At 38.1% G+C, this 27,841-nt stretch overlaps 1 protein-coding gene across 1 annotated transcript; it reads right to left on the bottom strand.

The window, feature by feature from the left end:
* On the bottom strand, positions 1 to 27,724 carry RAB40B (RAB40B, member RAS oncogene family). The gene is made up of 6 exons (XM_072881406.1): positions 27,063 to 27,724; positions 5,257 to 5,317; positions 3,243 to 3,303; positions 2,292 to 2,369; positions 1,581 to 1,803; positions 1 to 1,155 (listed from the first exon to the last, which is right to left on the bottom strand). Exons 1-6 carry the CDS (start codon positions 27,211 to 27,213, stop codon positions 884 to 886), a joined length of 846 nt encoding a protein of 281 aa, XP_072737507.1. The 5' UTR covers positions 27,214 to 27,724; the 3' UTR covers positions 1 to 883.
* Positions 27,725 to 27,841: the final 117 nt, after the last annotated feature.

Here is a 27,841-nt window from a genome sequence, read left to right on the forward strand (position 1 = left end):
AAGCATAATAGGATTTATTTTCCAGAAACATTTATTTATTTTTTTAAATAGTGTTCTTTCCTTATAAAGCAGCTCTTCAAGTCATGTTCCTTTTACCACAGTGTCTTTGGCATTTTCCTCCTAGAACTTTCTTGTAGAGTGGTATAAAATGTAATTTTTTTTTTTTTTTTTTACAGAAAAATAAGTATTTAAACCACAAATTAATTCCCCAAAGTATTAAATAACATACCAAAAACTTTATCAAATCTATTACATACACTAATGGGACAAAACCTTGTTGTGTATGTGCATAATAATTATATATACATTTTTAGCTTAGTTAAGTTAGTGCTTCAAAGTTATCAAGGAAGCTTTACAAAAAAATCCAGACGCACAATTGCAGTATTACTAGAATTTGTCACGCAATTTGTAGAATTTAACAATGTATACAATACATTGCATTTAAAAACCTCTGCCTGAATATGCAAACTGATGATTAATTTTTATATTTTTGAATAGTTTGCAAAAAGACAGGATTTTATACAATTACACAGTAAGTCACTTTGCAGATTTCATGGAATCAAGAACTGAATATAATGATAATTATCCCCTATATGAAAACACATCTACTAGTAAAAACAATGGCATCATGCACATCAGAAACTAAAATGCAGTATGAAAATACAACAGCAAAATGTCACATCCTTTCAGTTGCTCTGAACATGTCATTCATTCCAAAGCAGCATTACTGTAGTGAGCAAGCTCTAGAATAAGACTTATTTTTCTTATTTTTGTCTATGTAGTGTGATACATACATAGAGTGTGCTCAACCATTGAACACAGAGTCCTTGTATTCAATGCTTCACGAGGGGATTCCATCCAGGTTCCTTTTCCCACAAGGAGCTTAAGAAATTTTACAGCTGTTTCTTGTACAGTTTTTTGGTGGGCTCTGTGGTGGACGGATAATTTTAGCTTTCTTTAAGCTGTTCCTTTTATTGATGTTGCTGGATGTGAGGGAGTATGAGCGTCCATGCATCATCCTGGCATTAAGGCCATTTGCCATGGAGAAAGATTTGAGATGGCTTCTTAAGGCAACAGGGAGAGGGAGCTTGTCAACAAGATGCACAGGGGTACAGGAAACTATGGCACGGCAACAAAGGTCTTGCAGACTCAGTACTTAAAAACAGACATAAAACTTGCATTATAATAGCATGCTTTTGTCAGCCACATGGTAGTAGCATACCCAGCACTCTGCATGCACTCTGTACTTCCAAGATGAATTCTCATTTCTCCTCCCACACCCTTTCCCACATGTACATTATCCAAAATATCTGCTGCTTCAGTTTCCTATGTATGTCTTAATACTTAAATGACTGAGCATGTAAGTTCTAGGAAAGATATGTTATTCCCTACAAAATCAGAACAGGTTATGCCTGCAGATATATATCTTCTGTTTAGAAAGCAAATTGTACAGGATTCCTCATTCTTCTTTTTTTGATGTTTTTGCATCAGGGTTAAAGTTTCTGAAAATTGTTTTATATTAATGAACCATAAACCTTAGCTAGGACTAAATTTACACATTTTCCGTGTACATCGCTTACCCTTGTTCGGCCTCCAGAGCCTGTCCATTCCATGTCTCATCAATACTATTCTTGCTAGCTCAGTAAAGGACTCTGTAATATTGAAATTACAAAGTGGACTGACTTCAAAAAAAGTCATGCCCAGCCTCTCAGCATAGGCTTGTGCTTGTTCAGTAGACACTTGGCGCTTGAAGGCTAAGTGAAGGCGATTTCCAACCAGGATTTTTGGTATACCAGGAGCATGCTGAGCAAAGAGAAGCAATAAAAAATTAATAGTTTGGCTTTCATTTCCCCCTTCCCTCAATTAAAACAACAGAAGCTTTTTCAAGATTTAAAGACTAAGTGGCAGGTTGGACCAGATGATCTCTAGAGGTCCCTTCCAGCTTCAATTATTCTATGATTCGCAGATCTAAAAACATCCCTTCCTCGGAGAAGACAGGCTTGCACAGATGATGTGGCAAATCTATAGCAAGAGTGGGACTACAATATGAAATCTTTGCCCTCCATATGCTTTCCATCAACACCTTTAAAGAAATCAGACACTTCAGCTGATATGTTTCCAACTTTCTAGAATTATAAACATAGAAAGAAAATTGTAAACTTGGCATCTTGGATAACTGTAGTAAGCACTGCCTGCAAATGCCAGTAAAAACAGTAGAAAATATAGTAGTCATATATCATAAGTCAGAGTCATCTGTTACAGACTAGTGACACTCTGGGATTGTACCTTACCTCATCTATTTCTTTAATCCATCGATCAATTCCATCAAATGACCAACGATTTGTAATATCATACACTAGTATTACTCCCTGTATTAAAAAAAATAAATACAATTTTAAGTTTAACAGAGGTATGACACAGAGAATACTATCTGTAAATTGTCCAGTTCTGAAAATAATCTTGTAAGATGCTGAGCAACTTCTCAATGGAGCAGAACCTCAGCATCCTGTGAAACCAAGCCCCACCTCTCTGTGTAGATTACAGGTCAGCTAAGGGGCAGAAGTTCTGACTTAGTTTTAGGGTCTAATGTATTGGTAAATATTTATTTTTATACTGGACAAGTTTGGTTGATCATACACACATCACAAGCCATAGCAAATATTTTTGGTCACATTCGGTAGCTTGAAGATTCAATGCTCTGTGCAATTCTGGAACATAACAGATGCAATTTATCAGAACCAATATATCTCATGAATTACAGCAATACTTTAAAGTCTGAAGCTACAGTGACTTTTAGCGTGTCTTTTTTTTCTTGAAAGTCATTTCCTTACAAGTCATTACATTTCATCACATTTTAGACTATGTTTGTATTTTTCACATTACTCTTGACAGTTTTATGTTATCAATTTCTCTTACTTGGCAGACAGTTTTAAAAAGTAGTATTAGCATAATTTTCACATGATCAAAGTAAGATAACATGCTTAAGTTATTGAGGTAACTAACAAGAAGGCATAAGAATATATATCACTGTATTTTACCCTGATTCAACTTCAATCTCATGGATTTCCCCTCCCCAAAAGAAGATCCTGCCCCTTGTTATTTCCCGTGTTATCTTCAGACTATTACTGAATCTGCATGCAATCTACAGGTGAGCTATAGAAGCCACCATGATGGTTTGCTAACTCTGCTTTCATTCATCCAACAACCATTACTCATCATCGAGAAAGTTGTGCTTTGCTTACCTGAGCACCTCTTGAATAAGACCGAAATATGGTGCAGAATCTCCCTTGCCCTGATGTATCCCTAAATGAAATAAATTATACATATTTTTAAAAGAAGTAGGTGGCCTCCTATGTTAAGAGTTCAGCTAGATTAACTCACCTGTACTGGTCACTATCAGCTCTTCTTCCATTAGTCCTGCAGTAGCAGTCACTAATGTGTAAGAGCTCTTCTTACTCTCAGCAGTTTTTCCCCACTGGCATTCTGCCCTTTCCTCTACATTTCTCAGATTTCTCAGGATAAGAGGACAAGAACTTCAAACTTTACTCTTGTGATTGCCCTTGGAAAACAAAGGCTATTACTCAAGTGTACGTATGCCACTAGACTTTGCATTTAGTTCAGCTTGAAGAAAGATTCTGTTTTCACAGCAAAAGAAAAGTGGGAGGAAACAATAGCCATCACCAAGGAGACTAATGGAAAAACAGTAAATTCTTGATTACAGCAGCAATAGTTCATCGTGAGTCTAGTGGCATGATGAAGGCATCTCTACAGAGTCATAGATGGCACAGATTTTTAGAAAAGCATACACCAAAAAAAAAAAAATCACTGCATAAAGTGTTTGGAAGCAAAATCAAATTTATAGTGAAGAACATGATAAGAAACAAATTCCATAAAGACTTTTTGAGGTAGATTACAGATCTTCAAATGCAAGGCACGTATTTCCGTATATGGTCAACTGTAGAAACATTTCCAATCTGTTATTTTAACGAGTCCAAAGAACATCCTTGCCCTTCACAAAAAGAATTAAAACATCTCCTTCCTAGCTGCTTCTCAGATAAAGCTTTATGTGGTATTTTTGCTAAGCTATATAAAGTGGAAGACAGAAGAAGAAAAAAGAAAGTAGAAAAAGAAAATATCAAGTAATCAAGATACCATATGGCAGGGTACCATTATCCACCATTGCATTTAACATTTGAAACATTATTTTGAAAATCATAAAGGCAATAACAACCAATGAAGAAGAAATTAAAAATAACTTAGCTTTGACACAAAGGCATCTAACTCCAGTAAATAAAATGTTTCAAACAAAAATAAACACCAAAATTAATTTTAAAGATGGAAATGGCTCAGGATTGTCTCTTTCTAGGAGGAAAATGATATAATAACAATTCTTTTTCACCTCCAATTCTCTACGCTGTCTGAACACTGCTTGTTCCTAGAACCTGCCTCTCTAATTTATCTAGATTATGGTTCCTCAAAAAAAATCATACTTCATCTCCTTTCTGTCCTGCACTGACCTTCCTTCTCCCTCTTTTATGCCATGAGTTTAGGGAAAGAGGAAGACAACGTATTTAAGAGGCAGCAATGTTGCTGCATTTTTCAAGTTGTATCACTTGCTGAGTATTTCTAAATGAATCAGAAGATGGCCATCTTCAAACAACCTTAACACAAAAGCACCCTGACAGACCAAATATTTGACCCTACAGGAAAAACATTTGTTGTAAAATAATTTTATTGTTCTCGACATGTTTTTACAAAGATCAAATCACATCAGAATGCATATAAATTAAATGATATGAGCAATAATGCTGCTTTTGGTTTTGTTTTTTTTTTTTAATACTGTGGTTATTTAGTCGACCATTACTACTAATAAATAGAGCAAAGGGATGTTGCTATACAATCACTGTATGCTTTCTAAGGTACTTTCATGGTTCTCATTACCAGTATATTTTATAATCTTTGAAGGCACTTTGAATCTATCTTGAAGGCACTTGTAATCTTTTGTGCCCTTCTTCTGCATTTCTTATGTCCCTCTCACGTAGGGAAACTGTAGGGTCCCCCATTTTACATGAAATAGATGCAAAATGGAGGTAAAGAGAAAGCGTGATGTACTCAAAGGGCTAGCTGCCTGGCTCACTCTTTCTCATTTAGTTGACTAAATATTTCTGAAGCATAAGGGAGAACTCATGCCCTGAAGAGTTGCATTTCTGTGTCTTTGAAATATAAATTATGAGGAAAGGTGAAGCACACACTTACCAGAGCTGTAGCTTGATTCGTCGGCCATCCAGAAGAATTGTTGTAGTCTTGTAATCTATACCTGTGGGGAAGACAGTCATGCAAACCTTAGAGCAGCTTGCAGCTGTACAGTATACGCATAGACAGAGATTTCAAAGAAGCTGACCTTAAAAAAAGGTATTTGTTATTAGTACTCTATGAAATGCATATGGGTAAGAACAACATGTTCATATAAAGTTACAAAGACCTTTTATATTACTTAAGCTTGGTCCATTCAGAGCAGATATCTCAGGCTCCCTTCAGGTTGATAAATGATCTGTTTTATTCATTATCGTGACAATATATATGCTTAAAGAGTTTTATCTCTTTTCAACAAGGGAAGGTGGAACTATTTTTTTGCCTTTTCTCTCATACATACATTGCAGACTAAATGCTGTTCTCTTCCTCTATTCCCTAGCTTTACTGCCTCTATTATTTCTTCTTTCCATATCATCTCTGACTCATACACAGCTTATATCAGATACGCGTGTCCCCCCTCTTACATAAAAGCAGCAGATGGTGCAAGAAGTGGCTTGCCTTTTGTCTTCCAGCCTTTCCCATTCCCATTGATAAGAGCCTTCTCTGCCCACAAGACCTATGCAGTTTGTGTCCAGCAGAACACAGGCGGGTTCCATTTATTCCTTCCCATAACATGCCCAGGCCTTGTGGTTTTGCTACAATAGCTCTTTCAGATACGCTGAAGAAGTACTGCAGTGTTTAAGGGAAGTATGTATTTTAAGTATGTATACATACTTATACATGTATACACAGGCACACGTATAACTTCTCACATCTTTATTGTACATTTTGTAGTCTTTGCAAACAATGTTCAGTGCTATATAATATTACCTTTTTACTGCTAACCTGACATGTCCCAAGAAGCAATTAAACTATGTAAAAATAAGCTCAAGTCTAGCATTACTGTTTTCTTGGTCAAAATGGGTGTGTTAGTTTCAATTAGATTAGGTAAAACTAATCAGAAGCAGTTGTGTAGCTGCAGTTGACCCCTGAGAATATCCACCACCATGCTAGGGTCAATGGCTTTGAACACTGTGCTTCAGTACTGCATCCACAAATCGCATAATTATAAACATTAAAGAAAGAGAGGCTTTTATTTTGTTAAATGTTATTTAAAAAATGTGCATTCAGTATTCACACTGTGCAGCCAAGCAGCACAGTTTCACTGGTAAATACGTTTTTCTCATGTTTTCTTTGCTGTGTCATAGTTAACTTCTTGAACTGAACATTTATTCATAAAGTCCTCCAAATGAAGTTTAAAAAGCATGGAAACTAGGTCTGAGAGATGTACTGAAATGTAATGAGACTTGTACCTTAAAAAAGAGAAACATGCTTTATTTTCAAGGGCATGAGCAAAACAAGGGGGTGAGAAAGACACGCTGACATGGAAAAACAAATGCATGCAGAAGAGTGCCCTAGTTACTAATTAAGAGTTCAGCACATCTTTATCAGAGGAACAGGGATGACAGTGCTGAAGATGATCCTGTAAGTAAGATTCATTATTATGAGTGGCATCAACATCCAGAACAAGAAAGTTAATCTACGTATCAATGTTTCTATTGATAAACATAACAAATGCTTACCAAGAAGATTTTTTTTTTCTGTATTTACAGGGGAAAGAGAAGTTTGAAAGTTTAATGAGAGAATGTATCAAGTACTTATATCGCGCTCTCAAAGAAGAAGTATAGCATAGCATGGCACATAAACAACAAATGAAAATCTGCCTCAGCTGCAAGCACAACTCTGGGGAGACACCTACCATGCAGGAGATTTGCTCTTTGCCTGAAAACATGTTTTGTCACCAAGTTAACAAAATGGTCTTCCTGTTGCTCCTCCAGTAGAGTATTGCTCAGTGCTGCTACCAGTTGTCATGAAGAGGTCCTCAAAGCAGTCACTGATGGTCAGTTACCTCCATTTTTGTAAACAAAAAATAGGTTTAAAGCCCTCTGGCATAAATAAGCAGACACAGAAAAAGAAGCCTTGCCCATCTCCTTTTCCACAAGGAAAGGAGTACGTAATACTAGGTCTGGAATAAAGAACAGATGTTAAATTACCAAACAGAAGTTATTGCAAGGTAACAGTTGTCAGCTGAGTCAGCTCCCCCTGTAGCCATAGGTGGAGAGATGCTTTATTTGTGCTTCTAAAATTTGCACCACACTAAACAGCTCAAATGGCGTTTGTCACGTGTAAGATGCTCTCTGAGGCAAACAAAATTTGAGCTCATTTTATGAAAACAACCAGAAACTTGAATGCACTAAGTTATAATCACAAGACACTACTCTTTGAAATGAGGTATGGATGCACTACCCCAGGAAATGTTCTCCTAGTTACAAATCTGGATAATTCCTTGCCCAGAGATCAGTGCACCATTACCCAATGTGGCTATCTTCAGGTTTTAGTCTCAAGGCAACTCATTTGTACACAACTATCACCAATTTCTCCTCCAGAACGGACACTGGAGGACCCTGAGTGCTTTTATTACACAGCACAATAGCATCAATTCCTTTTTGTAGGATACCTATTGTAACATAGATACTAAAGCATACGGTGAAACAAGTTCTTTATCTCTACTACAAATAACTTCACTTCTCCGATTTCCTGGCTTCTTACATGCCAAAATTTACATTCATAAATTAAATAGCTAGTAGTCAAAAACTTTCATAGCAATATTAGCAAACTGTTTTTACTTCTGTATTGTATTTGCTGATATTAGTAGAGTTAAACCAACTTTAAACTTTATAAGGTAAAGAGATTTAAAACCAACAAATTTTGAAGGCTAACTGCACTACAGTACTATTAATTAAAAATATTTTTATCTATTAATTGATTTGACTTGTTACATGGTTTATGTCATTCCTAGCAGCAGTAGCAACTGCTAAGCATCTGCCCAATTTCAAAGCCAAGAAGAACAGAGGAGTGGTAAGTCACCTTGCCATAGCACTACAGAAACGGGTATTTGCAGGTCCGAGAGTGAGGTAATTTCTTAAGAATGAGAAACCGAGAGGAATTGCCTGTTACTGAGATCCTGGTAAGGAAGAAGCTAGCAATGACCAGAGAGATGACAGAAAGCAAGCTTAAGAAGCAGTCTTGCTGTGATATGAAGACCAGGTAAGTGAGAAGATCAGGAAGACAGAGGCACTGTGATGGTAAGTCACACGTAACTAGGAAACATACTGCAATGATGCAACTTCATTTCTATTGCCTGCAGGATAGTTCACCTGAGTCACATCTACATACAAGCTTGCTGGTCCCACTTTTACAAACTGATGAATGCATCCTACTGTCAAGTAGGAGTATATAAGGAAAAAAAAAATCTCTCAACACAGCTCCTTCTACTCTGGCAGCAAAGAGAGGGAGCTAAGTTCTTCTGATAATTCCAACTCAAATCAGAGACTGGTTCAGTGCCAGGCCAACTTCACAGTTCCCAGATAAGCACTGAGCTGAAAGGCCAGGTACAGCAATAATAGGCATTTCAAGATTTTAGCTCACTACAGAAGTGTGAATTGAAGCATCTTCTGCCTTTAATTCAGGCCCTTATCTGTACATTTGGAAAGACACACACACAAAAAAACCCCAATGTATTACTACCAGTTCTGGGAGACTTATTTTCATTTATCAGCCAAAGCATTCCAGTTCTCCAGCAGTAATAGGAAATAGTCAAATCTACAAAGCACAAGTTAAAATAAAAAAAATTAAACAAACAAACACTCCAAAGCTATAGACAAAGTCTTGGGACACTGAACAGACTACGACACTGAAACTGTGCACTGAAAGATCAAGTTTCATCATTTCAGAAATTCTTGAAAACATAAAACATGCAGAACAAACCCTGCATAACACTATATAACTCATTCCAGCATCCTGTGCTACCGCTGATATTTCCCGCAGGGTGAAATACCTCCACTAGTTTATCTAAAGTTAATGAAGAGGCACAGATCATGTTTAGCAAACACTGACACATCCCACACAGTGAACGGACATCCATCATTCTGTTAAAAGACATACCAAGCATAGAAAATTAGTATTGCATAGCTAGAGGATACACAGCTGAATAAACCTGGCACTGTGCTTTGCATCACAGACCATCAACTACTGCAAGTCACTCATGTTTAGCCACACACATAATGCAAAATATTACTTTTTTTTTGTATGACATGCACAAGACAGGTCTGAAAAATATACTATTACCAGCTGCTGTTTATGAAAGCATCTTACAGGTTTCTCAAAAGATTTTTGAAGAAGAGATGGATGCAGAAACTTCCTTATTCTTCAGCTGTTATACAGATAGAAGCAGTTGATAATATAACCTGAACATCTCTGCAATTAGCATTTGCCATTGATTAAGAAACAAAACAAAAAGCCTTTTTCCATGAATCATCAGGAACAGCATGAAACCATAACAATGAGACCAACAGATGTGGATTCTGCTGTTGTAGAAATCAAATGTCCTTCCAGAATATTATTCACTCATTTAGTAAGACAGAATAGCTTTGTTTGGATATGCAACTAAAATGTATCTCTATACAAGAAAGGGAAGAAAAAGGTTACTAAATCAAAAAAATTCAACTTTGAAATAAACCAGAAAAACCTCCCAGTGCTTAATACTTTCACATGGATGTTTTTTAATAAAAAATATTTATCTAAAGCCACAAATTGAAATTAAAGACCCTGAAACAAGTCACTATCCTCACTGAAGGATTTAGATTGCTTAAATCCAATTGATTTGTAATAGATATTGTTCTTCTCAGACACAAAATTAACAGATAGAAAACTGAAATATTATTGAACTCAGGAATGTAGTAAGATTCCCAAAAAAACATTCAGCTGTTTGGTACCAGCTGCAGTAAATAGGAAGCCATCCTCTCTGCATCGATGCTTTGCAACCATTACCACACTATCACTTATGCTTCACTGACCACACTGCATTCACATCAACACTAAATATTTTAAGGCTTCCTGTGAATTTGTGCTTCTCTTGAAGCTTATTGTAGTGTATCAAATTTTCCAGTTTTTGTGATGGTCTCTTTAGGGCAGAATCCTTCAGTCATTCAAGTTGCTCATTTGTGTTCCACCACAGGCAATGTTATTTACACCAAAAATCTTTTCAGTTTAATAAGTGAGATTCAACTATCTACAGTGTGACTAACAGCCAATCGTTTAGCTTTGCAGCAGTGAAAAAACACACTGACTCACTTGGATGAAATTTGAATGCAATGGACTAGAGACCAACTATTGATCATATCTTGATAATATGACATAGAATAAAATCCAGATTTGTCCCTCAAAATTTTCCATAGGAATTGGATGTTAGCATAATATTTTAATGGTTTGGAGCTTGTTCTGCATTTTCTTTGGATCTGTATTTCCTCTAACTTGTTGAAGTTGAGAGGGGAGAAAGAAAAACAGGGGAGAAAACCCAAGAACTTTAAGACTAGATTCCTCAGAGCTGTGCTTTACCGATTCAGCACTGAAAGATTTTATTCAGTGGCATATTTGTCTTAGAAACGCTCCTAAAAACAACCCTTTTTATACCTGAGAAAGTACAGAATACATGACTCTTCATCTTTGAACCTGGTGCTCTGTTACATTTTAGCTCATAAATACTACAAGAACTGGTTTCATTGTTTTTACTCATTCCTCTTGATGTGCCCTTTCTTTAAAGTTTAAGGCATGTTGTTCCTTGTAGATAATTGATGTCAGATTAGCAGCTTTCAGATTTAATTAAAACACTAACTACCTCAAAATAATAATTAATAATAATAAAACATTCCAAGTCCTTGCCTCCATGACCTGACCGCCTTCCAGAGATAGCAACGTTAAACACCTTCTCCAGCAATCATTCACTCCATCAGTTTGTCCAAATTAATCATTCAATAATAGTTTTCTCAAACACATACTAATGCCTCCTTCCTGCTGTCTGTTTCTCTGCCAATAATTAAGTGTCCACAAATAAATATATATATTAAGTGGGATTCTGGGCCTGTGTTTAACAAAGTCCACTGAAAACATCCTTCAGGTTCAAAGACTGTTGACTGCACTTCAAAAACACAGTTTTAGGTTTCAGAGAGTGCTTAAAACCATTTTCTCATAGGCATGATGAGAATTCAATCATCCCATCACTTCCCACTTTAAGTTGCCTCAGCTATCTAGCTTTTCATATACACATTATAATTAAGGGCTAACGTTTCTCTTCAGAACACAGTTGTAACTGTTTCAAGTATATTTGACAAGTGACACAACTTCCAACTCCATTCATTTATTGTTCACAGCAAATGGACCCACAGCAGGCTTTTAATTCAAAATTCAACTAAGCTTTGAAAACTAAGCCCTGTGTTTTCAACATCATGCTGCAAAAATATAAACTCTTTGCAATAATACTGGACTATATCTTTGGATATGTAAGCACAAAGGTCGGGTTATGTGACAGTCATATTTGCCTTCTGCTTGCCATTTCATAATAATCATCACTTCCCAAATTCCAGTCTTTTCCATCACACTTAATTACTGCAATAAAAGCCATCTGTTTGAAAAGCACAGATTGCCTATTCAGATTGAAATAAAGACACTAAAATTTTAGATCTAGACTGTATTCTTCACCTCATTAATCAAGCCATAAACCACAATTACAAAGTCTCACAGATAATCCACGCATTTCAATGATGTGACAATTTTCACATTGTGAAAAAGAAGCTATTTGTATCAGAAAGCTCAACTTTTTATTTAGCTTTGTTTATGGTCACAGACACATGCCAATATCACAATCTATCCTTCAGTACACCTGTTTTCTTTTAAATGCTTAAAGGAATTAAGTTTACAAGAAATCTACCCTTAAAAAAATGAAAGTGCTCTTTAACAATTACGCAGAAGCTTTTCATAGTTACAAAATTTTTAGGGCACCAGGTTAAAATCTGAAGATCTCAGAGCACTTGTAGTTGGCTCTAGTCCAGACTGTTGTCCTTAGAACCAAAGCAAATGGTACGGGAGTAAGAAGTTTGACACAACTTTATGGCATACCTCCAATACTAATCTGAAAACAAAATTAACAACTGAAACTCCAAAACCTATATAAGCCCCCAAAAATTAATTACTCAGGCTGCTAATTTACAGAAGCAGTAACTAAGTAAGTTTCTGTTCATCCTCTCACTGTCAGCATTAGCAAGTAAACAAGCCAGTACTTTACATATTAAATTCACACCCTCCCCAAAAAGAACACGCAAACAACTTGTTAAGTCCATGGTTTTTTTATTCATGCCTTAGCTTGCAGTGTTTCTGCTGAGATGGCTAAATAAAAACTAAATATTCAAGGCAGACGACTGTTTCGAAAGAAAACTATTTGACATCAGCTAATAATCTACTTTTAACCAAAACTAGTGAACGATCCATTTCCATTCATGTTAAGAGGAAAGGAAATAAAGATCCTGAGATCATATTTCATTCTCCTCCATTTTAACATCTACTTGTCAACAACAAAATAGCCTCTTTACAATCTAAGGCCTTAGAAATTTATTTTACAAGAAGAAAGAGAACTGTTCCCATCCCCCAGGTCAGGAAGAAGCAGGAACTATGCACTTCAGTTCAGCATTTCCTTTCTTCCACTCCAAAAGAAAAGGATATCGGAGGCGTATGGTAAGCTTGTCAACTCAAATGTTTACTACAAGTTGCAGCTAACATCCTCAGATGAAAGCTGCTATATATAAACATGTTATTGTTTATAAATAGTAGCACTGCTCGAAAAGGGAATATTATTAGCATTACTGACAAAAAAAAAAAGTGCTTCCTTTATTTCAGCACATTTTATTAGTAAATTTGAAATAAACTGGAATTAATGTATCAATCCCAGCAATCTGGTAAGTGAGGTGTTTTTTTCTTGACCCTTTTTTCTACAGACGTGAAAGAATCAAGTGAAACAAGGAGCCCAGGGTGATCAGTGATCACAGAATATAGATCTGGTGCCTTGCAGATCTATATTCTCCTGCATCGAGATCCAACTGCTCATGCACAACACTGCAACTCACGCTTCTGACTAGAAAATTCATGTTAAAAGACAAGATCCCCAAAACTACCGACAGCTCTGGAGATGGACTGAGATGGGATTGTTACTGACTGGTAGCAATTATTAGCCAAAGTTTTTTTTACAGTTGTTCAAAGCCAATAACATCAGATTATGATTTAAGAGCGAATGTGGATCACTCAAGTTCCCTACACTGGGAAAGGAACACACTCCTGGCAGAAGACAACAAACATTAGCTTTACGATTTCCCGGCTTGTCTCTCCAAATTCTTTGCAACAGAACTCTGCAACATAAAAAAATGTAACATCAAGAAGTTCCCAGTTTATAGTCATTGTTATAAAACAGCAACAGTATTTTAAGACAGCTCTTTTCTACTTAAGATTTGCATTTTATAAAAAGAATTGCCCTCAACTTTTAGTCTATTTAATATCAAAGTAAAGATAACCATAACCTAGCACCAGTGAATTTGATTTAGAAATTAACCTCTATTATAAGTACAGGGGGAAAAAAAATATCTTCTACAATACCATGTTCTTGCTGCTGCTGTTCATCAATTCCTATAAGTAAGAGCTCGATTGCAAGAAGACTTCCTTTGCATACATCAGGCACTTTGTTAACAAGCATCCTATCTTCCTAAAAAACTTGGTTACCTTATTTTCAAAGAGCATGAGCTCTCCACAGCAGCCTCTCATTCACAATCCCAACTCTATGCTCCTTGCAATTAAATAAAGTCTCAAACATGATTCTTTGTATCATCTTCTTTGAGATACACATGTATCCCAAGCAACAGCTATGGTGTGGTGCTCTGCACATCCATGGAAAGTACAGTGAAGGGAAGCTTGGCCAAGCTAAGACAACTGACCCCAAAAAAAGTGGAGTAAGTTTTATAAAACACTTGATTGTCCAGTATTTTCAGTGCTTGTGAATATCTTTGTGGCATAATAATTCTTTATCATACAGCTTAACAGGGGGGATCAAATCATCCTGGTGCATGAAGAAAAGACCAGAAGGCAGGTTACATATCTTTAAAAATTCTACAAACCGAGAAAGAAATGGACACAGCCACGCAGAACTTGCCCTTACTTATATCTTAAACACTAGGTTTGAAATATGGCCAGAATCTGGAAGGGAGAATAGCTTCAAACCTACCATAAAATATTAAAAACAGATGCAATATTTCACATTTTACAATATTTTCCAGAAGAGAACAATGACCTTTTATGTCTTGACACTTCATTAACAGTAAACCAGTTCAAAAATACTTGGCATGAGAAGAATCGCAAGAACATCCAGCCACCGTTATTCTGAGCTATAGGCCGAAGAGCTCACTGAGAAGAGTTGCAAACCTCTCCAAACCTTCCCTAGGCTTTAAATCAAGTCTCAAATAAATGATTCTAAAGAATCAAACCATCACTTTCAGTAAAGCATATCGATATATCATAACAATTAGAAAAATCAGAACTGTTTCATAAGCATATTCCTGCATATTATGAAATTGTAAGTAATACTTATGATAAATGGCAAGATATAACCAAGGTTTACAAAAAACAATCCAAAAAGCCTACACCAGGATGCCATCAATACTCCCAGAAGTCACAGCAGTATTTGTCACCAAGTGTAGTAAAAAGAAAAAAAGCAGGTATTTTTTTGCACCCCACAAAGCAATGCTTGTTAAAAGAGGAAAAAAGATTACTTGAAAAATAATTCTTTGAGCTGAACAAGTAATGAATTCTGTCATTATGATGAACTGAAGATCAAAGTGGGAATTCACAACACGTAGGTGGAAGTGCAATAATTTTGCTTTAAAGATGCCAGAGAGCAAAATTCATATCATTATTGAAAAATTACTGTGGCTTAAAAGCTATCATCCAGAAAACATAGAGCCACCATTTCCAACCTACAGATACTTGAAGAGGAAGATCTTTCAAACTAACCTCCAAACCAAGCAACAGAAGACCAACTGCACTTCTTAAATTTGGAATTCCAAGTGAAACACATGCCGCAGTAAAATGGGCTTTATAGATAACATTACCATTAACTCAAGGAATTCCCAAGTCATGAGATATCTTCAGGACATATACTTCCATTAGAAAAATGAAGGAAATTAAGTCTGGCCTGGATTATACTTCCACTTCTCCCATCTTGTCCTCCCCAGCTATTCCAGCAGAAGAGTTGCCAAAGTTATAACTGTACTGCTTTTCCAGGACAAAAAATTAACACAAAATGCTAGCAAACAATCTTTGTTAGGATTTAAAGGAGAAAGACAGACTATACATTACTGATACAACGCCCTTGTTCCATTCATCGTTTAGTTGGTTTCAGTTTTCCAACAAATTAAAATAAACTGATTTCAGGTGAATAGGGTCAAACGAAATTTCAGGTTGGAGCCATCTCAGAAGGTCATCTAGATCACCCTCCTACTCAAAACAGGATCGGATATGAGGTCTGGAGACTGCATAACCTCTCTGGGCAACCTGTTCCACAGCTTGACTGTCTTCATGGTAAAAAAGTTTTTCCTCTTACCCATTCTGAACCTCTCTTGTTTCAACTTACACCAGTTGTCTCTTACATGTACAGAGTACATGTACAGAGCCTCACTCTGTCCTCTTGATGACCTCCTCATGGCTACCAGGAGGCTGCTCTTAGGTTACCCCCCGCAAAGGTCTCTCTTCTCCAGAGAGGTGACTCATTAGTCTGTGGCCAGACTTCATTTAAGTTGTTAGAACTGCAGACTTTTCTTCACTCAAAAACTATGTAATTACTTTTCATGTAGTCTTCTGCATTGAACCAGCTTGTCTCGCAGATGTTGAAGACAAAAACAGTATAGATTGATAAATGAGTCTGCCAATAAAACTATAGTTCTCAAACAGTACTGGATTAAACTCCTGTTTGGAGACAAAAACTAGAATTTATATGGACAAATTATTACACCACATGTATTCTTGGACTCTAGAATCTTCTTGCTCCAGGATTAACATCATTCTAAAAGGAACTGTGTTTCTGCCTGAACTGGAAAAGAAAATCAATTTAAAAGTTTAGAGGTTATGAACTTGTTTAAAATTCCATTTATCACGCTTCTATCTTATAAAATATGTGTTCAAGTTAAACCAAAATCTACTAATTCAGAAGTGGTTTGAAAAGTCAAGGTTGTGCTTTACACAAATTTCACTTAGCATATTTACTGTGGCAAACATATAGAAAGATTAGAAGAACAAGAGTCCTGACTGATTGAGACCATGCACTATGTATAGGGATTGCTAAAACAATTAGAAAAGAAATATACGTATCCAGATATCCATGTTAAAAATTTTGTACCACAAGACTCTCCGTATACTGACTCAATCATTCCATTGAATCCATCAGCTACATGAGCCTCTTTTCCTCAGTCTAGTCTTGAGAGAGTATTAAAAAGGCTGCCAGACCTGCTGGGTCTCTTCTGGGTTTTCCAGCTGGCAGTTTCATATTTCATGTACTTACGTATCCCGTTTCAAGGCACTGCATAAAGTCATCTTGCAAACAAAGTATAAGGGCACAGGAGATACATTAACACATTGTTGTCCCTAAAATTTTGAAGGGATGAATTATTTTGATTCGAAACCTATGGACTAAGATATGCCTCCACCCCATTTTCTTTCTTTCAATTAAACTGTTGTGTTTTTTTTTAAATCGTTTCTGTTTCATCCAAACATCTATAAAGGCTCATTCTCTATGAAAATGGGCAAATTAAACATACAATCCTCAAATACCCTTATGACTGCTCCTTCAATACATTCTTTCAGAGTATGTAAGCATTCTTTGCTATTTCAGCTTTGCTGATGTGGGATTACAAGGGAACATACGTTGGTAAAGTCAGGGTAAGGCTCTTTGCATGAAGTCGTAGCCCAGAAGAAAAATGAGAGCAATGGCAGAAGCATAACAGTGAGTTACTAACTGCCAAGTTGTGCTCAACATACATAATGTAAAAACAGGGGGGAAATAAAGAGGTAAAATCTGAATCATAAACCTGGAACACACCACACAGTAAACAAATTACAGTAATTAAATACTAGTGATTGCACTGCATTTGAAAGCATGAAGGATCAGCTGCAATTCATCTAGGGCAAATGTGTCACTCCTGGACTGCAGCTCGCTTTTAAACGTTGTCACATGTTCAGTCTCCTACATTTACATCTGCACACACGGGACTTTAGTCATATATTAAGAATAATTGGAACTTTTTAATAAATAGGTTATCTTCTTCTGATCCAAGAATGTAAGTATTTTTACAAAACACGTTTCTCCAGAGCTTTGTGTACTGAAGTACACTTAAAGAATAAGCACGATTTTAACAAACACAATTAAAACAGGTATTCATGGCATTGGGACTTTATGTTATATGAACATGAAGCCGGGACCCAAAAATAATTTACTGGGGAAAACTCTGGATAGTTTGATTTTGCATCAGGCAACATCTTATTTTAAAGCTGCATTTGGCGGGGAGGGCTCATAGCAGTCCAGAAGTGTCTCTACACTAATCAGTATTGAATGTTTCAAAGGAAGTCACAGAATCCCACTTACTCTAGCATAAGATAAAAGAAATGCATAGCAAAATGGTTTCTTTATATAAATTAGGAAAAAGCCATACAAAGTTGTAACTATAATTATTAAAAAAGAATACAGAGATTACCCATTTTCATAAATGAAGTAGTCGCAAAGAATTCTAAATCTCCAAATGTTGGATTAGGAAGGTTGGGAGGCGCAGGAGGGAAGCAGACCTCAGAAAGCAGCCAGGTTTGCATGTTCTTCCTAAATAGGGTCTCTCTTACCATTTTTAACAGAGTGCTAGGCTAAATGAGCTCAAGATGACACTTCTTATGTTCTTAACTTAGAAGTAAGTTACTTTTCAAAATGCATGGAAATCTCCATTCCAGAAATTCTCATCATAGTTACTCCAACTCTGCATATTAAACTACCAGTTCCTACTTTGAAATCTAACATCCCACAAATAATCTGAATGTCCAAGATAACTCTGGAGTAACAGCCTTGGCTCTTCTAGCTTCCTCATGCTCACCAGCTATTACTTAATCACCTCCATCTTCTGACACCACTTGTTGATTTCACACAGTGCTTTCATATCAGCACCCTTCAATGGCAAATCCTACGCAACAAAGAAAAATAGCAAAGCTGTTACACTGCCTTTCAGCTTAGCACAAGACTACATCTCATGAACAATAAATAGCTTTCCCTGCTTCTGATAACAAACATGATGCCAAAATACTTAATCTTCACTGTTTACATGTCTACAAAACAGTCAAAAATTACTGACTTGACAGAAATGTTTTTGTATGCATGTAAGGGTGTTTTCACTGCTAGGTACTACCTGTCCTTCCCCTAGTCGGAGAAGAGCTACTCTTCTGTCCTAGAGAGGATTCTCATCTTGCCTTGAGCACAGTTCAGAGATTTGGCTCAGCCAATCTGAACATTATATGAACCAGAATACATTCCACTTCCTTAGAGATTTATATTCTTTAGGGTTCAAAAAACCCATGCCTCCTGTAAAGAATCACCAACCAGATCCAGTAAGTCTCAGCTGAACACAGCACATATATTCCTTTTACCAATATGCAGTTTAATTAACATATCAAACAAGAATGTAATTATACCAAAAGGAGGTATGTACTGTATTAAAGCCTTAAGGCAGCTGTTCTTCTAAGTGACACACTTAGCACAGCTCGTTATTGATGATGCTTTCTCTTTTCTGCTTATCCCACCCAGCTGAAAGAGGGTACTCTCTTAGATGCCACAAACTACTGTAAAGATGTGAGCAAGGTTAGTTTCTGGACCTTTAAACCCCCTCTATTCCTGGGCAGAAATGACATCCTAACTTCTTAGTAACTAGTTTTTGAACTTTCCATAGATTTGAGTGACAATTTAGATACGTAAACAGCTGTGGTGAACACCAATATTTTTGTGGACTTTGCCCTGAGTAGGTACTGAATTACAGTTAATAACAACAGAGGATTTTCTCTTACCTTTCTGAAAGACAGGACATTAAATATACAGTGTATGTCGATAAATCAGTGTTTGATCTGTAACAGCTTCACTTACCTGATGAACTTGCAGCTCTAACTGGAGTATTTGACTACTTAGCTTGCCCAGTTCATGCTTCCATATTATAACACATCAAGACACAAAAGAAAGGAACAATTATTCGTACAGATGTGTTCCACTAAATCAACAGATTTAGATGTGGATAAAAGAGCATAGCAAGCTCACACCAAACTTGTTTGGTGTATTGCATTTGAGGTGGTCTTTAAATAACACTAGCATGACAAATGTTAGCCCATGTCGAGCATTCTGTGTAAATATTGCATTATTTTTTCATATTTTCAGTCTCATATTAAGCAAAATCCAGAAGAGCTGAATAAAATGGAATACAAATAAAACTTTTAAAGTTAGCCAATTTCTATTCTTAATCCCATTTTCCATTCTTGTTTAGCTCCCAGAACAAAAACAAATTTACAGCAATATGTAAATGTAATTTAACCAACATATTGGATAAAACTTAATCCTGGCACAGGCAAACACAATTTTGGTTAGGCCAAAGCAGCTTAAAAGGACTCAGTTACCTTGAAGCCTGACCACTTTTCAAAATAAGCTGGACTTTGTCTTTCATGTTGCACACTTGTCTGGGAGCCTCACAGTAATTTTGTTTTCACAGTCATTTTCCCACTCCCTCAAATCTATAAAAAAATAGGGGCGGGGGCCAGGGAGACACCAGTAGCCCAAGGGAAACTGAGACAGACAGTACATAGTGCTATTGAATGCGCATGAGAAAGACAAAGAATAAAGTAAGCTATCACTGTAGTCCCTTTTGCCACAACAGTCTAAAGTATTACTTGTAGCAATAGCAGATATCAAATTCAAACAAGTGTGTGCAGGTTGGTTTTAGGCAGGAATCTGAAAAACATTTGCATGGTCTTAAGATTTCAAGGCTTCTTCATTCTGAAACTGTACAATACAATAATATACTTGACCAAAATTTAGGTGTTTTCTTTGTTTGGTCTTTTGTTGTTGTTGTTGAATAGGCCTTGTTAAGAAACGTAAAGGCCAGTTATTGGAAAAGAACAAGGTAAACCAATATCTGGTTTGAATATGTGCATGCACACACAGTTTTGATTTTTTCCCACCGATATGGTTGGGTGAGGAGAGAGCTAGGAAGAGAAATAATATAAGCCTATTGATTAAGTGGGTTTCAAAACCTCACTGGAAAGTGACCTAGCTTCTGACCTTCATGAATTTGTGAGACAGTAACAGATTTTGTCAATGAGATGGATACGAATGCATGACACCTGAGTTGCTAAGCAGTATTAAAACAAAGAAATATTTTTATTAATATATTAAATAGAAGAAAAATAGTCAAGTAGAAGAAAGTGTGCAATAAAGCAAAACTAATTTTGTGAAAGGTTCAAAGAAACATATGAAAAACCATACACCGCTAAGCGGGACTAGGATTTCTATTGCTCCATTAAATCAAGCAAAGTGAATATTCATTGTTTCAACAGATGTGCAAGATCAGCTAACAAATATAAAACCCAACATTGACTGATTGACCTGACAGGAGATGCTACAGTAACCTTTACCACATTGTTTATGAAGAATATGGAAAAAGAGGTAAAAAAGGTGTCACTCAAGTATGCTGCCATGTATCAGGGAAGAAAACATGATGTACTGGTCTCATGAGGCGAGCAATTCTTAGCATCACAAAGTTAGCATGAGACTCCAAACTTGAGATTTGGGGATGGCGGAAAGGTACATGAATGGCAACAAAGAACAAAACCAATCTGAATTAGACCATAAGTGCTTTTTTTTTTTTTTTTTTTTTTTTACAGAATGGAAACTATCTGTCATAAGTAAGGCAAGAATAAAGGCAATCAGGTCAAACCAGGATCCACACTTTCAGCTGACACAGACCTCTCATAATTGACTGCCTATTAAGAAGAATTTCTACTCCACAGTGCTATCACCTGGAAGAGACAAAATGCTGTTATAGGTGTTGGAAAAGGGGAAAAGGAGAGAATTATTTCTATTTTTCTCTTTTAAACAGTGACGGGGAAGAGCAAGTACGGAGTGGGTAGCAATTTCTGTTTACTGAACTTTGTTCACATGCAGTATATAGCACAATTTAAAATTAATATAGTCTTTCAGCAATAAGCACAGCTCTTCTAAGATAAGGGGCAGTCATAACTACGATATTTAGAGTAGGATCTATTACTGCTTTACAGACTCATCCCAAAATACGTTAGATGCCTTGTCTGAAGCAACTATTTCTTTCCACCAATGCCCAGAAGCCTACAGTAATGAGGTAAGACACTAGATCTCTTATAGGCACTTAAACTTGGCATATGAAATCAAACCTCACCTGCTTTTCCTTGTACAAGAATGCAGTTTAAATCCTTTTAAACTGAGATCAATGGGCGCACAACTGGATTTTAATGAAATTCAAGGGGAAAAAAAAATCATGCCTATTTAGCCTGTTAGGAAAAGTTACTTCATGACAGCTAAGAGCGATCAACTTTTGCTCTCCTTGCGCTGTGAGATAAAGTCTAGTCTATTTATAGGCAAGCATAATTAACCTCAAAAGGTGTTTATTTACTTGTAAACACTGGTGTTCTGCAACTTTAAATAACTCTTCTGCTGGAGAAGTCCTAACAGAATGGACTGAAGATTGTCCCTAAAAGCTGGTGCCACATGCAAAGAAATACAGAAATGTAATGATGTTGCCATCAGTTTCTGTTGCAATCTTTAGATCATGTTGTGTTTAGCAAAATGTAATGGCTTCAAAATAAGTCAGTGATAAGCAACCCATCCTATTCATTATTATACTGGTAGGAAAACAAAACAATTTTATTGCCCCTTCCTTTCAGCCAAGTAACATTTTCAAAAACATGGTTTTATGAAGACAGAACAAAGAAACCTAACATCAAATCTTTATGCTAAGACTTTTACCTCCATTAGTTCTGTATTTGATCTTGTTGGGGGTGAGGGGAGGAAACCACAGTCAGCTCACAAATCTAAATCTTTTAATTTCTCATGTTAACAATATTTCCTTTTGTTTCCTTATTTTAGTTAGGGCCCATTCCCTCCTCTTTACACCAGCTTTACACAAAAGAATGGCTTTGATCTGTGTATTAAGTTATCAGGAAGAGCCACCATGAACTGTAAGTTTGTCTGCTGGGATGTGAGCAGCTGACAACTACCCCAGCCTAAATGCTCCCCTGTGTATACAGTACTCTGGCTCTCCCCATAAGCTCTGTTTGAGGCTGGGCCATGCAAGCTCCAGGCCTGCGTTCTAACCACTTAGTGATCAAGACAATCACTTATTAACACCCTCGACTATTACACACCAGGACCTTTTCAAGCATTCAGGTAAGACAACCAATACCCAGTGAAGTTCTCAATCTAAGGACAGACAGAATTTATGGAAAGACAAACAGCTGTGATATGAACTTAAGAGGATATGAAAAGGTCGCTAGGTGAGAAAGGATGAGAGGCCATTTGTCAGTTTAAACCTGATGTTCCTGCAAGAAAAGGAGTAGGAGTACACAGGTTTGAACAATCATTCCTTTCAGTCCCTGTGTCAAGCAATCACACTGCAAGCATGTTAGTATGAAAGCAAAACAGAATCCAGCTGAATAAAAATCCATTAGTGCAAAACATCAAAATATTTGTCTACCTAGTGACAGCACATCTAAGGTACTATGTTCTAGTCTACAAGCAATTCTTTCCTCTGAATTTATTCTGATGAGAAATTAACAATGCTTAAAAGCAAAGCTTGTGCAGCTCTCTCAGATAATTTTTGTGCAGTTTTTCTTACTAGGTTAGAGACCAAGTGTGTGCAATCTATTGTAATTTCAGTTTTGAGCGAGATGTGAGAGAACTATAAAGGCAGGTTACCCAGACAACTAACCTTACTCCCTACCTGCCCATCTCCAGGATAACTGCTTTCTAAATTTCTCTATGCATCATGTTCACCAATGCATTTTCCATGGCAGTCCTTACTTTGTAATGTTAATAAAGCTTCTTCTCTTCTTCTTTCCAACCCAGAGCCCTTTGGTCATTAAGAAAAATTTGGAGACCAAGAGATTTTACTCCTCCTTAATAGCTGAACTATGCCGAATGCTTTCAAACCATGGCTTGTGGACCAGCAGCATCTTGCAGGGACTTGACTGATCACACGATGCTGGCTTTCCTTCCCATCTCCAGATTTCATATCATTTTTGTATACTGACAAAAAAATAGGAAGACATATGACTGCCATATTTTCCTGGGAATGACAAAGATGGCAGATTTATTTTTGAATAGTTAAGAAAGTGCCTGTGAAAAAATAATTTGTTGTTTATACAATTAAAGTTTGAGCCCATAGAGTTGAGATGAGACAGTTACATAGCTCTGATGGCTAAAAAAAAACCCCCACAAAAAACCAACAACCCCCCCCCACACACACACTGTTCTAGTCAACTCCAGGTTTTATTTTACCTTCATTCTTCTTGTCTGCTTAACTGTCTTTGATGCTGCTGGAGACAACAACCAACCAAAAGCCCCTTCATCCTTCTTTGCTGGTGAGTCCATCCTCACTCAGCCTTTCTTCCACCTCTCAATATCCCATGGGGTTCACTCAGATTCTCCTCCTTTGCAAAGGAGGGGTCACACTCTGTTCAGCACCTTGTCCTTCCCTATACTTCCTCTATAAATAATCTGTCTCTCTACTTCTTAGAGCACTGCAGTGCATCTTAGTGATACCTCCCGTTGTTTAGCACAAGAACCCTATATCAAAGCTAAATTCTAACTTTTCTTCCTCAACTCTAATGCACTGCTGTCCTTTCTGAAACCCAGCCCTGTAACTTCAGGGTCATCTTTCCATTTTATCCACAGAATCGGTAAGCTCTCTGAACAGCTGGTCTTACCCAAGCCCTCATCTGTCCTTCATCTTGATCACCCTTTGTAGCTCGTTCTTTCCAAACTTCTCAAAATTCATATTCCCACCTTCAATTTACTAAATTTCAGCAACAGGAATAACCTCTTTCCTGTTGCAATAAACATCAAATTCTGTCTCTCTTGCATATACAAATTTAAACAACTGCCCAAACTCCCATGCTTCATCACATTAACTTGTTTGTTCTCATTTTCAAGGCACTTCAGTGCTCTTCCTCTCCTCAATTGCTCATCTTTTACCACATCATATCTCTCCTCTTCCATTGTAGTCTCAAAGCTAATCCCTTTCATCAAGCTCCACAACAAAGTTTCGTCATTTCAAAGCTTATACATGGCACATTTTGACAGAATCTATCATACCACTAGGCTTTCTCTTTCCAATTCAGACACCTACCTGACATTATGAAAGTGGTGGATCCTAGCAGTTAACTAAGGACTTTAAAATGGTGAAAAAGTCAGTGTTTATCAAGCTCTTTAATCAAGTTAAATTAGAAAATGAGTCATAAGACCAACAGGATGTTTAGCTCTATCTCTCTCCCTGCATCTCTATTTTCATAGTCCCTGAGACTGCACAGATTCCTCACAGCTGCATCCTACGCAGCCACGCTCAAACGATGTAGGAAAGGCTGAGGGGATACAGGCAGAGAAGAGATATCGGATACAGACCACCGAGGAACTGGGCAGCTTACATCAGTGTTCAAAAGTATTTCAAGTTTGATGCACTCAAGAACATTATAAATTGAAGAATGAGAAAATATTTTTTATGAACTTTCACAGTTAAAATCCTTCCTTAAGTGAGACTAGATGGTACACAATGATTGTGTAAACACTGAGGCTCAGTATGTACAAAAATTCTTAATTATGACACTAGTTGCACAAAATTAAAAATCAGATTATATTCCTTCCACATTTTACTACCATGCCATCTGGTATATCTGCCCTCCTGTTGTAACTCATATCCCTCTCTTCAGACATGCTCGTCTTCTCGGGACTAAGAACTTCTTTCAGTCTCTGTGATACAGTGGCCTTTGCATAGCAGAGTCTGTGAGGTCCCGAATTACTGTATTTGCCTAACCTTGCATAGTTCAGATTGATAAATGTCCTGGTGAAGAGACTACCATCCATGAAATAGAACATAAAACTTACAACCCTGTATGTATACATTTTGAAGTTATTAGTAGTGATGAAGAGTTTCCAAGATGCATGTTAAGTACTTGCAAAATAAGTCAAAAAGAATATTTGTATTTCTCGGCTGTCAAGAAATCTGTTCACAGAGTTACAGCACTAGCCACACAGTTTAAATATTTTTTAAGAGTAAAACCAGAAGCATCACAAGGTTTACATGCAAAAGGCTGAAGTAAGACTGATGAGATTGGGAGCTGGTCAAACATTCTCTCTCAGTTACGTCAAGATACATTGGAGACTAAAGTGCTCCTTCAGTGTAAGAATCTATAAACTAGATTGTGTGTACAGAACAGGGCCAGACTAGGCACGCTCTCCCCAGGCCTTCTGTCTCTTTTCTCCAACCACCTGAACAGCATGAAGAGTAAACACACTGCAACACCCCAAGGAGTAATTTAGCAAAACTATTGAGAAAACATCTTAAACTGTACATTGATGCCTTCAAGGTACAGTCTGACTCATAAGCAATGGTACAGAGAACTCTCCTCCCTCCCTCCAGTTCTTCGCTGTGAATCAGTACTATGAACTCAACATAATAACAGTTTCTAAGTCAATGTAAAGGCTTCCAGTGAATTATCTAGTCACAGACTTATACTGGCAGTAAATTAAAGCAATGGGTAATTTGACAAGATAATTTGCTTTTTAGTATGCTGCATGATAGATTTGCATGAGGGGAAAAAAGAAGGGAAACTAGAGTATGTTCTAGGCAAACAAGATTCAGGGAGTAGAGAGAGGAGAATGGGAGGGAAGGAAAATAGAAATCCCCTTTTCCCTGAGCCATTAGCTTAGTCTTAAATCAGCCTGCAATGTTCACAACTCCCTATTCTGCAGACAGAATATATCTAGCATGGATGAGGCTCTTCAGTCTTGCCCTTTAAAAAGCTTAAGTGAAAGAACATACTACAAACATGAACTTTGATCTTAAAGGGCTACTCTTCTGATATTAAGAACATGACAGTGAAAAAAAGGGAGGAAAAAAAAAAATCTCCTTTTCTGCTCTTTCAGTGAAAGCAGTTTCACAGATATTTCACAAATACCTTTGCTGTTTAACAAAGATCCTTCACTAGAAAAACATTTTTATTAGTATTTCCCTTTACTCATTGATAACAGAAAAATAACTGCTTCGGAAGATAAATCCTATTACCTTGATCAATATATTCTGTGTACTAAGACACTTCTCTTAAACTTGAGCTCCAAAAATAGTTTTGCACATGAGATCGAAATTATTGCATGGGGTTTTAAACCCTGACAACAATTCCACCTCCTTTCTGAAAACTACGTACAGCAAAACATCATTCGGCATGTCTTTGCCTGCACCCTTTTTCTCCTTTGGTACTACCTGGGAGCTCCATAAATCGGCAGGAACCTACAGAAGCAGTTGTTCTCATCTATTGGTCTAGCTGCACTAATTTCCCAGCCCGAGAAGTTGGCAGCACTAGTCGGTGGCCTTTGCCTCCTGCGCGGTCGTAGCCTCACCGCGGGTCCGGATACCGAGAGCCTGGAGGGCTGTAGGGCACTTGTGCACACGGTGGTGGGAAACGGGGAACAGCGGGCACAGACACCTCGTCACAGCGGGAGAAACTCCCGAGGGGATGCAGCTTACCCATGTTGTAGCCGTAGGGCGACTCGGTGGCTCCGTCCTGCAGGCTGGCCAGGATCTCCCCCTTGCCCACGTCGCTGTCCCCCACCAGCAGGAATTTCAGCAAGAAATCGTAGGCTTTCACCGGGCTTCCCACGTGGCTCATCCTCCTCATCGCTCCCCCCAGCCTCCCCGACGGATCAGCTCCCGCGGCCCATCCCGGGGCCCCGGGGGGCCAGGTCACCGCGGCGGGCAGCGGCGCGGGCAGGCAGCGGCATGCCCGGCGCTCGCAGGGGGGCGGCGTGAGGCGGCGGCGCGGTCCCGTCACGGCAGCGGGGGCAGCGCCCGCCGCGCCATCCGTCGCCGCGGCCGGAGCAGGGAGGCTCTCGGGGCGCGCCTCCTGCAGCGACGGGAGGCGGCGGTGTCAGTGGCGAGGGACGGCGGCAGCGCGCGTCATGTCGTGACAGAACAGAGGCGACCGTCTCTTCCGACGGAGGGCCCGACCCTCTCCCCACGGGGCGCTCGGCGCTGCCCAGGAACACGAAGGAGCAGCAGGGCGGGCAGCGGGCGCTCAGCGGGGCGGCCGCGCGGGCTCCGTCCCGCTTCCCCACCTGCCGTCCCGACCGCGGGCTGTCAGCGCGTCGCCGCCGCCTCACGCCGCCGCTCAGCCTGCCCGCCCGCCGCCGCGGCGCTCTGACAGCACACCGAGCCCCGCCCCCGAGCCCCACTATTGGGCGGCTCGTTTCCGCCCCCGCCCTCCGCAGCATTCATTGGCACGCCGAAACGGTAGCCCCACCCCTTCA

This window comes from Ciconia boyciana, chromosome 16 (assembly GCF_034638445.1).
Source record: "Ciconia boyciana chromosome 16, ASM3463844v1, whole genome shotgun sequence".
Lineage (NCBI taxonomy): Eukaryota > Metazoa > Chordata > Aves > Ciconiiformes > Ciconiidae > Ciconia > Ciconia boyciana.